This window comes from Zeus faber (genome assembly GCF_960531495.2).
Source record: "Zeus faber genome assembly, chromosome: 9".
NCBI lineage: Eukaryota > Metazoa > Chordata > Actinopteri > Zeiformes > Zeidae > Zeus > Zeus faber.
The window spans coordinates 12,549,723-12,561,947 of record NC_137197.1 but is presented as its reverse complement, the minus strand read 5'-3'; the positions used below and the strand labels follow the sequence as shown (position 1 = coordinate 12,561,947).

Below are 12,225 nucleotides of genomic sequence, written 5' to 3'. Positions count from 1 at the left end.
GCCTGTCCGTACCATTGCGAGGGAGATGATAGTGTAACTGATCAAAACCGTCATTATTTTGGCGTCCCCCGCATAGATGATTGAGGGAATGATACATCATTTAAAGCAACGGGAAAGATATTTCATGACGCACGCGGCTCTGATGACATTGAATTTACCTACATGACATGGCCTATAATTCACCCTCCACCATTGATAGCAGTGTGTGTTTGCGTTCATTCACTTGTGAGAGCCACACCAGTCGGTGTTCCTGCGCATAACAAACATCTCGTCTCATCTTAAGATTGAAAGGCTGTTTTCTTTGTTTGGAACTCGGATGTTGGAGATAATTTTCGTTAGGCGTGTTTGTCTGCGTGCGTGTGCGTGTGTGTGTGTGTGTGTGTGTGTGTGTGTGTGTGTGTGTGTGTGTGTGTGTGTGTGTGTGCATGTGCGTGTGCGTGCACATGCAACACATTATCTAACCATCTGTAAACATCACTTTGAATGTTTTCATGGTCTCTTTGCTCAGCTGAATGTGATCGTACATTATTTGTCGTAATACAGGTTCTTCCATAATACAAAAGGATTCAGGGAACACTGAGACAATAGTCTCTTTTTTGCGAGCGACCACAAGATGTCTATTTAATAGTGGTTTTATAACACGTTGACACCGCAGAAAGGCGTCTGGCCCATTTTGTCTCCTGGCCCGTGGAAAAGGAAAGCACCTATCAAAGAGTGAACTCTATTGAAGCAGATGAATCCTGAACGCTGTGTCTTCTGTCATTAAGGCAAACCGTGCTGAACGGCGGTTTGACGGTTCCACACCCCCCCCCCATCCGTGCATCAGCTGTTTCCTGCGTCATCCACACCTCCACCCTCTCCTTCCTCTGTCCTTTCACCTTTTCTCCCTTCCTTTCACTCTTTTACGGTATGGGTTTGGTAAAAGAAAAAAAAACAACAACCGCTGCACGCTCCTTCATATTCAGAAACACTAACGGAGGGTGTTTGGGGAAAGGAGTTGCATTACCACTCAAATGGTTTACTCTACATATATCATCAGAATTGGAATGGGTTTCTTTATCAGAATCAGAGTCGTTTATATTTGACCGAAAGGAAATTCAGGGAATGTATACAACAGAATAATACAACATTTTATATGATATTCAAATCTTCTAATGGCCACGGTTAAAAGTTTGTCCCTAGAAGAAATATTTTACACTGTTGTGCTGGTATTGCATCAACAGACACATTTATCGCATGTTCTCAAATGTTCTCTTTTTTGACATAGTTTTGGATAGAAACGTGTGACGGTAGCCACAAAACACCACCTTGGTGAGCGGCAGTATTCGAAATCACTGTCTTAAAAGAAGCTGTTTTTTAAAATGGCAAACTATTTCTTAACACAAGTTGATCGTGGTTTAGGTAATCATTTCAGGCAAATAACACACTTCCACGTTTACCAGCAGTTTTGAAACGTTTCCAAACAAATCTTTATTCAGCAGCTGCTCTGGTTTGGGTCGAGGCTGCGGGATCATCTTTCGGAAGGGACTGTATACACCCTCTCCCTCTCTTTTTTCGTTGGTATCTAACCGTGGTATACTTTTATTGTTTAATCCAAGAAAAACTCCCATTTCATAGATTGTCCATGTGACTTGTCATGACATCCCACTCTCACAGTGCGGAGGGTTTTCCTATTGTGCTATCATACCAAGGGGGCCTTTGTCAGTCCCGGAGCTAAACATCTTCAATCGGTGACACACACGGAGAGCCAGTTGTCTATGGGTCACATCACAGAGCTTCGGTGAAATCAATTGCGCTCGTGATTTGAAGCAGTGCAATTTTCAAGTTGCCAGACCTGTAATACACTGTATATATTCTGTATTTGAGTTATATTGTTCAGAGATAACAATTTGTGTGATGGAATACCGTGATAGTTTCATGCTCACCCAAGGGTTGGAAATGATTGAACAACCAGTAACGTAACAATACCTACGGGGGAAAATTCAGAGCTTTTTTTGACTTGAGGAAACCTTGGTGCCCAACATGACTGAATACTACTCCACTCAACATGATGAATGTCTGTGGAAGAAGCCCGCAGTGGATAGCATGACCCCTGAACACCCCTAACCCTCCGAATATTGCCAAAACCTAGATTGACGTTGCACAGAGTGCTGCAAGCCATATGAAGATATGTCATCCATGCAAGCTAAAGGAATCAGGAACGTGATGTCACAATATTCTGCAAAAAAAATCTCCCTCGGTCACACTTTTACAAACGCGGCCGTCCTCGGAGTATATGAGAAATATACGGGAACGTCTGCGGAAACAGAACCGAAGCAAAACCGTAATGCTTTGTATGCACGGCAGAGCTCTGATGTAGTAGCAGGACAACGGAGCCCAACGCCTGCCTCGCTTTATTGACGACAACATTACCATGAGAAATCAGTGATTACAGATGGCCTACATTTCTGATCAACAGCTCTGGGCTGGTGACTGGCCACTGCACTCAATGGCGGGTTAGGAAGAACCGACTTTTTCGGGCTGCACAATAGTAAACCATTGATTTGTGAAAAAAAAAACATGTTGCGTATTGTGATCGCAACATGACATGCATGCATTACCAGTTTTGAATACAGTATCCAATGATATGTCGAGTGTATGGAATATATGTTGTTACACGCTGTGTTGCAAAAGACCTATAAAAACTAAAATGGTAGTAAATGAAAACGATATGGGGCGACACCGACCGTTTAGTGAGTTTTCTCTTCTTCACGGTGATGTGTGGTAATACAGAATGCGCGTCACACAAATTTGCGTTTGGCAAATCCCGCAGCGACATTCCCACACTGTCTATTGGGAAAGCAGGTCGTCTGTAAACATTACCTTTCCTTTTGACGTCGTCAATAAAGTCAACACTGAGGCTGATGTGGGGTTCTGTTGTCCTCGACCAAAGATCCTCATAATAACCCACTCGTGTCACTTCTGATCCCGCAGACGTTTTCTCATGTTTCTTGTAAATGGCAGCCTTCGGGTTGAGTTCACCCTAAACCCGAGCAATGTCTGTTGAACCGTTGGTGATGGGGTTCGAGGGGTGGTCGCTCCGCTGATCCCGGCCTCAATAAAACTCAAGATTCTTCACGTAAATGTGTGGTTGAATCTGAGGCGAAAGTCCAATTTATAACATAAATGTTTCCCCTCGTCAGGGGTCCACCGCCGCTCACGCTCAACCCCCTTTCCTACGTTTGAGTGATGTGATATTTTTGACTTCCAAAATATCCCCACACTATTAATGTACTTCCCTTTTTTTCGGTATCAACTACTTAAATCTTTATCCAATCCGCTGGTGTGGTCGGTTTCATTGCTTTATTTATCCTGCGCTGTTTTATTATCTGATCCTTCTATTTAGTGAACGTCACATGTTCAAACGCCGCCGTCTGATTGGATCATTCTGTTTCCCTGCGTGTGAGAGGTGCATCGTTGCGGCCCTGCTCATTAGATAGGTTTACTACCCTTTTAGGTTTCGGGGAATTTTGCAGCACACCTTATAATGGAATAAAACACCATGCACTACATATCATTATCATTATTGCACTCAGTATACCGGTGCCTTGTAGGAGGTGTTAGAGAACGGTGTTGCCGTCCACCGGCGGGGACTGAAGTGTGACTCCCAGGGAGACGCTCGGTGCCGCTCCTCCTCCTGCGTTTCACTTTTATGGACCTCTAGTGGTGCGTGCGTGTCCGCGGGCGTTTCAAGTTTAATGGAATGCAGTATTTAGTGTTCAGCTTGCTGTGTGCTGTTGTAAAATGTTGCTGAGGCAGCTTTCCGTATCCGTCCTATACATAAAGCGTGTTACAGTGTTTGTATACTGTACATCAACCATGGAAAAAGTTATGAGTGATCATGCATGCAGCAGGCCGACACGAGGGATGTCACGGCTGCCGCCCCTCCCAAATCAACACCCTGTGCAATACATTGTGTGTGTGTGTGTGTGTGTGTGTGTGTGTGTGTGTGTGTGTGTGTGTGTGTGCGTGTGTGTGCGTGTGCGTGTGTGTAAAAGTTACCTTCAGTAGTAGTGGCTCCACAGATTTGTTCATATTTAAAGTTTACACTTACATATGGACATATTAACACTCATGTATATCTATTTTCTGCAAACATAAGTATGTTTTTATTTTAAACACTCAAACTACTTATATTTAAAATTTGACTCGTGCTTTACTCTTTTACTATGAAAACGTGTGTGTGTGTGTGTGTGTGTGTGTGTGTGTGTGTGTGTGTGTGTGTGTGTGTGTGTGTGTGTGTGTGTGTGTGTGTGTGTGTGTGTGTGTGTGTGTGTGTGTGTGTGTGTGTGTGTGTGTCACTCACTCTAAAAACAGGAACGTTTAGAGAGATCTGATTGTTTCAGTGTTCACCTTGTAGAAATATTTACCGCTGTGTCAATGCAGCGCGTCTAAACATGTAACTGTCCAGGTGTGTGTGTGTGTGTGTGCGTGTGGGTTGAGTAAATTCCTTCCCTGAAGTAAATGATAAAATAATGAATATCCTTACATCTTAGATTAACTCACAAAGTCTGAAAGCCACTGGTACAAAAGCAGCTTGTTTGGTTTGCATTTCATTAACGGTGCCGTGGACCCTGGAAAACTGCTCATGCTGTATTGTCAATTATACTCGCGATGGCGGCAGCATGCGAGTGTCTGCTGTTTCTACTGTGGGTGCTCGCTGTAGCTCTGTTATGTACACACACGGCGCGAGTGGCTCAAGGCCACGATGATCAGACCGAATTCGAATCGTGTCTTGTGTCAAAACATGTTCTGTTATGAAAGCCGTGGGTGCTGCTTGATTGGCTGTGGGAGACTCGAAGCTCAGGGGATGCTTTTTCTGCCGCCGCTGGCCTGGGAGCGGACCTCATAAGCAACATGTGTCACTCAAAGTCAAACGAAAATACTAGAGCTTGCGCAATTATTATACGGCCCGCCTGATAGCAATTATTTAGTAAAATCGTTAGATTCTCCCCTCCTATGTTTCCATCCAAAGTTCCGAAGAATTTGGAGCCGATGTTAGAAATGTCGTGATAAATAGAACGTTTTCCTCCCTGGGTTGTGGCTACCAAGATGTTTATTTCCCCAAGGTGGATGTGAATTATCGCGCTATTTGAGTGGCATAAATTGCAATTCAAATGTTAAATTGTAATTATTTGGATGAATTTTATTGTTGTGTCAGCAGAAATCAATAGTACTATCAATAGTCTACATAAAAGTACAGTGAAGCGTAGTCCGTATTATATTTGCATTAAACATTCCCTGTTTATCGACTATGAGACAAGGTTCACCTGAAGGAGGATGCAGGAAGGCAGCGACGCGGTCTGTAGCTCCAACACACAAAGCTGTTTACAGCACACAGTGTGTGTTGGGCCTGTGCCACAGTCACTCTGTCTCTATCTCTATTTCTGGCACTATTTGAAGCTTCTTAAACAATACAATTTACTCTAAAGAGCGGGGGAAATAGAAGTAGGGTTGCCGACCACCTCCAAACAGGAAATCCACAGACACACACGCGCACACACGCGTACACACGCGCGCGCACACACACACACACACACACACACACACACACACACACACACACACACACACTGCACAGTCTGATAATCTCTGACTTCTGGCCAGTCTGGTATAGTTTAGTTGCATACTTGATTAAATACAGATTTTTGTGAATTCAATGACAGGAATAATCGGGGAGATGGTTCCAAAGTCCACACGGTTACCAATAAATGACGCAAACAGCGGCCCGACCCGTGTTGTGCATGTAATGTTGGGAGTTGTATAGTAAATGTTTATCTGAAAATTATATTTAGTCAGAGAGATGTAGGAGTCACGTGCAGGATTGTTTGGTGGTGCATAGGACTGCAGCGCGGCCGCCTAACCTGGTTGTGAGTCTTTATTCCAATCCGCCTCGTCTCTAACGCTCCTTTTAAGATTTGAATAATCTTGGCCGTGTTCCTCATCTCTCACACGAGTTGCACATGCTAACATTCAGATACTGACTTCACCACCGCAGCTTCTCCCCTCGTGTCATGTGACAGTAACCACATCTGAGCAAATTTCTGCTTTAAGGCCGCACCGCAATATGAACGCTGCTCTTTTCTTTTTTCAAGGCTGCCTCACACTAACACCAAATTAATTACAAATTATTTTTTGGCCAGTCGGAAATCTGACATGAAAACAGGCAGGAAAGGATTTTTCCGGACAGAATTCATTCCTGGTCTGGATGTCTTTGCCTCAACATATACACTGTGAACCTTAGACAAAGACACACACACACACACACACACACACACACACACACACACACACACACACACACACACACACACACACACACACACACACACACACACACACACACACACACACACACTGAGATATGTTTGCACGAGTGTGTAATGCAAATTAGGAGCATGCCAGAGTTTTGCATTGGCAGTGTTTCACCCTCCCACCAATGCAGGCATAACCAATGCGTATGTACAGGAAGGAAAACCATCACAAACCCCAAGGTTTGCCTGGCAAATTGTACCTTCTGCATTCGTTCCACTCAATGGACAAAAAGAACACACATGGACACCTGGAGATACACCTTTCTGTTAAATTGTCTTTTTAAAATGATTTAATATGCTTCCTTTTTTGTGAATATCCTGTACATTTTCTTTTAGCGTCCATATATTATTATTACATTTTTATGTTTGTTGTATTATTTAATTGCTTAAAGCGCCGAACTGGACTGTGGAGCATTTGACAAATGATACTATAATACCCCTTTCCCACTGGGCCAAAAACCCCGTAACACCCGGTAACATCTGGTATTTGTCATTAGTGAGGAAGGTTATACCAGGGTTTCAGTCCCAGGACAAATGATCTGATGGAAACAGGACACCCGGGTCGACCTGCTAGTTCTCGCCCCCTTACCGGCACGACGCGACACCCGTTGAAATTCCGGACTTTGCTGACGTCAAAATTATTTCGATTCCAAAATCTAAATCGGAAGGTAATGACTTTTTTTCCCCGCATGCGGCACCATGAAGTGTTTTGAGCGTGGGTACCACAGCGGAGAACCCCCACACGTCCTGCCAGGCTCTGAGCTACTCCAGCACCGCCCCAGGCCGGCCTCCGAACTGGAGGAGCGTCTCGGCACCGCCGAAGGACCTGGCACGATGCGGGCATGGATACTCTATGCTGCTTCTACTGTTTTGTTCCCAATCACACTGGAACCATGACATGTGTTTGTGACATTGAATGTTACACGCCAGGAAAAAAAATGAAAGGCATAATCCTCTCCCGGCAATGGGAAAGGCGTCAATCGCCTATTTTTAGCGGGTTTACCCACGTTTAAGAAACCTGGATATACCCGCTTATTTTGGTGTAAAATTGGTATAAGAGAATATCAAGTTTAGCGGGCTGCCTCTGCCACTTGAAGGGGATCTGTTATGCACAACTCACTTTTTCAGTGCTTGTGCACATACGTTTGGGTCTCTGATGGGCCTAGTAACACACAAACTGTGAAGTAAAGCTACCCAGTCAGTTGTTTGGGCGGGCCCTATTTCAGAAAATGTGCGAAACGGTGAAATTCACAAAAAATAGGCGATTGGCACCTTTCCCATTGTCAGGAGAAATGCAGTTTTTTTTTCTGTTGCATCACGTTCTACATCACAAACATGTCGGAGAAGGGTCGTGTCGTGGTTCCAGTGTGATTGGGAACAAAACAGTAGAGGAGACGGCAAGTTAAACGAACAACGACATGAAACTGTAAATAATAACTGTAATCGGATCGTTCATGAAGGACCCAACACGACAGTTGAAGCAGCATGGAGCACCGGCAGCACGGATACTCCAGCATGGATGCTGGAGTATCAGTATGCTGCCGGTGGGAACGTGCAAACCGGTCCTTCGGCGGCTGGGAGCAGAGATGTGAGGAAGAGATGTGCTGAGGTTTAGCCGATTAGAACCTGTGAGCATTTGGAGGGTCATTTGACTGTTTTACCTTTCCCACTGATGACAAATGCCGCATGTTAGCAGGTGTTACCGGGTTTTTTTGTGCAGAGGGAAAGGGTTATAAGAGACTCATTATAATAACGCCCCGCATCTGAGTAACTCCACCCACAGCTTGAGAACTACCGTTGCGTGCGGCCGGACCCCCTAAGCATGGGAACTTCCATGCAGGCTTGGGCCGATATTCGATTATATCAAATATCGCAATATTTGCCGCCATATGCAATATTTTCACAGAATTGAAACATCGAAAACTGCAGACGAGGTTGTTTGTGCATATTAAAAAAATAATTGTGCTGCTGTGTGTTTCTTGGGGGGGGGGAGGATGTGGGAGGTTGACTGTAGGCTGCGCCAAGTGACAAAACCAATAAAAACATGGCTCCATTCAAAAAATAAAAAAAAATTACAAAAAAATGCTCCATTCTTATGCTCTATTTCATTACTGTATCAATACCAGGCAAAAAATGTGCTTACCGTGATGACAGACAGTAACAGGTTGAATCGCCCCACGCTGTCTGGACACACACACACACACACACACACACACACACACACACACACACACACACACACACACACTCACACACACACACGCTCACAGACAGTCGGATTATAAAGCCTAAGTCGTCTGGTTGCAAGAAATATTAACCATGAAGGAATTGATAGTTTAATGGTCTTTTTTTTCCCCTCCCAACCTTTTCCTTTTCATCCCTCCTTCCTGGCCCTCGGTCCGTCTTGCTCTCTCTCTATCCCTCTATCCCTCTCTCTATCCCTCTCTCTCTAGGTTTCAGAAGCATGTCCACACATACAGAATTCTTCCCGATGATGAGGGATTTCTGGCCGTCCAGGTACACACACACACACACACACACACACACACACACACACACACGCATAAAACTAAATACAAACACATGAAGGAAATAATGTGTGTGCGTGTCTACACTTTGGGGTCACCTAGAGGTGTGTGTCTCAATATCTCTGCAGTGCACGTGTGTGTCTGTGGGTTAGGGAGTGTGTCTGTGTGAAAACGCCATCGCTTTAGCAGCAGCTGGCATGCTCCTGCTGGAGCTCTCTCTCTCTCCCTCTCTTACACATACACACACACACACACACACACACAGCTGCCTCATTGTGCTTTGTGCCCAACAGCTGTGACGTTCCCCCCACATCTTGCTACGCACACACACACACACACACACACACACACACACACACACACACACATACTCTCTCTCTTTCTCTCTTTCTAACTCTGCAATAGAGCTGTAGGCCACGCCCCCTCTATAAACCCTGTCCTGTTGCCACATCCAGGCGTCTGTGGGGCTTTTGCCTTCTGAAGGAGCCCTGGCTCCGGGTTCGGGTCCCACCGCTGCTGTTTGGTTTCTCACAACTGTGTCCATTATATATTCAAAAACTCTGCTCATAGAGTATTGGCAATACAAAGTTCTCCTTGAAATGGCTTCTGAGGATCATGTGACATATTAATTACATATATTATATGCAATAAATATATACATTTATACACATTTTTGTATGTTTTTTTTGGATACTTGTACAATATATATTTGACCATTTTTTAATTATTTTAAATTACATTTTTACTTTCATTTTAACTTTTTATTGTAATTTATTTTATTATTATTTTATTCAACTGTTAAGCTAAGACTGTTAAGCTTTTTTTTTATGCTTATTAGTCAAACGCACCCAACCTCACCAGAACAAATGCCTAGTATATGTAAATGTACCTGGCGGAATATTCAGATTTAAGATATACAGCTCTATACATGTCAATAATTGAGCATCTATATATTGGCTATTATTTTACTTTTTTGACCCCACCGGGATCGGCAATTATGCAGCCGATGTGTCTAGATTTTTAAATAATTATAATAAACAAAAAAACATTGGGTATTAATCTTGTACTCATCTGTTTTACACTATTTTTTAGGTTACTCACCAAAATAAGTGCGGAAGCCGACTGGGCATTATAAATCCATCCATGTTTGTTTACAATCACGTTTAGACATGCACACAGCCCTCCAAGCAGGAAGCGATGCTGCGTTCATGGGAAACTCAGAAAACAAATTTGATTCGGACGTGATGATACGTTCACTGGAACTCTGAAAAAATACTAATTTAATTTAATATCATCTTTTACATTTTTTTTTATATATCAAATAGTTTGTGTGTTTATCTTTTTATTTGTTTGCTTATAAGTTAAACGTTCTCAAATATATAAACTTAATAAAATACAAGTTTTTTAAATTGATTTGAAAGTTTTGCACTTTTTGACAAAATATCAGTAAATACATCGGTAATCGCTGGGCTAGGACTCTCCAAAATCGGAATTGGCAACTCAAAAATCTGGCATCGGTAGGGCTCTGGTCAATAACAGCGACGTGTAAATAGTGTATATATTAAAGGCGTAGAAAAACAAACTCTCTTCTCCACCCCCACCCCTCTCTCTCTCTCTCTCTCCCCCACCCAGACCTCTCAGGGCGTCCAACCCAAGCGCTTCAAGACGCTTCCAGAGTTGGTGCTGCTGTACCTGCAGCCCAGCCAGGGCCTGGTCACCACGCTGCTGTTCCCCGTGGAGAGAGAGGAGAGCGTCATCAGCGACGACCGCGACTATTCAGGTGGAACACCCTGCGTGACACACCATGCTTCCCAGACTGGTTCCAGGAACAGAAACTATTTTACTATTTTAGGAAGAGTTTTTTTTTTTTAATGCCCTCATAGTTCATTGTTCCAGGACAAAACTATCACTTTAAAATTTATACTGCCAGTTAATAATGTTACTCTTTCCTTTAATAAAAATTTGAATAAATATAAAGATGTATTAAATGACGAATACTAACTTTTATTTTAAGACCCATACAATATTTTCATATGGTTATTGTTTTGTTTTTCCCCTCAGCCGATATAAAGACAATATTTCTCCTATTAACAGCTTCTTACAGAAATAATAATCTGTTTTAAACATATCGTAAGATTCTAAAAATGTTTTACATTTTTGTGTTTCGTCTTCACCGGTTCGGGAACATTTTGTTGGGGGAGGAATGCGTTGACCCGAAACGTTAAAATAACTAGTTCTCCTTGGAATTAACCAATTGGCTCCCAATCCCGATCAATGATCAACGTTCCGTCCTGGAATTGATCCCCAGATATTCACGTTTTGTTTTGCTCTGTGATCTGCAGATGGGGAAGATGAGAAGCCGCCCCTCCCCCCTCGCTCGGCCTCCACTTCCACTCCGCCAGGACAAGAAACGCCCACCGACAGGTAGCGGGGCGGCTTTTGATTTTCGAATAGGGCAGCCGCACTTTAAGGCGGCTCGTGGCACGATTTAACGTCGCTTCTTTGAGCAAGCCATTGAGACATTGTTGTCCAGAAGAGGATAGCAACCAATGATGCAAACTTTATTTATAAAAACTACTGTATTTCAAAGGGAATGTGCTTTACACAATATTTAAAGACAAATGAAAAACATGAAAACCTGAGAAACCAACCTGACCAAGGCATGACCTATCAAAAGGACATGATATAAACGGTACACAGATGGTGCCGTTTACAGACCGGAGAGAAGGGGGAGGTTTTTGAGTTTACTTTCAGAAGAGGTGACCGTTGGGCCACAGGAAGTTTATTCCAGCAGTGTGGAGTTCAGTGACTAAAAGCAGATTTGCCCAATTTAGTTTGGTCCCTGTGGACTGACCGGTCCCGGAGTACCTGAGCGGTCGAGAGGTCTCTATTATGAAAACTCTGTGGATGGATATATTTAGGAGTTAATCGCCTCAACTCAAGCAGAAAAAGCAAGCACAATTGAGGATTGATTTCCAAAGGATTTATGTTATTTTTCGCAATTTGGAAAAGGCCGCTGAAGCTCACGGGACACACACATCTACACAGAGAACATACACTCAAAGCTTGAATTGATCTTTTGCTCGAGTGGACACACATGCGCACGTCATGCCAAACACTGTCACATTTCAGAAACACCGTCACATGTCGTCAGTCACACTGACTGGCTGTCGTTCACCCACATAACTCACACACACACACACACACACACACACACACACACACACACACACACACACACACACACACACACACACACACACACACACACACACACACGCACACATACACACACGCCTGGTAAGTGACCTAAACCAAAAAAAATTGACAATCCGGACACCGAT

At 43.5% G+C, this 12,225-nt stretch overlaps 1 protein-coding gene across 1 annotated transcript in view; it reads left to right on the top strand.

The window, feature by feature from the left end:
- The window catches only part of inppl1a (inositol polyphosphate phosphatase-like 1a), a 31,231-nt gene that overhangs the window by 1,350 nt on the left and 17,656 nt on the right, over nt 1-12,225 (top strand). The window contains exons 2-4 of the mRNA XM_080007443.1: nt 8,807-8,870; nt 10,514-10,661; nt 11,224-11,305. Coding sequence (XP_079863569.1) covers nt 8,807-8,870; nt 10,514-10,661; nt 11,224-11,305 — 294 coding nt within the window. The remainder of the gene's footprint in view (nt 1-8,806; nt 8,871-10,513; nt 10,662-11,223; nt 11,306-12,225) is intronic.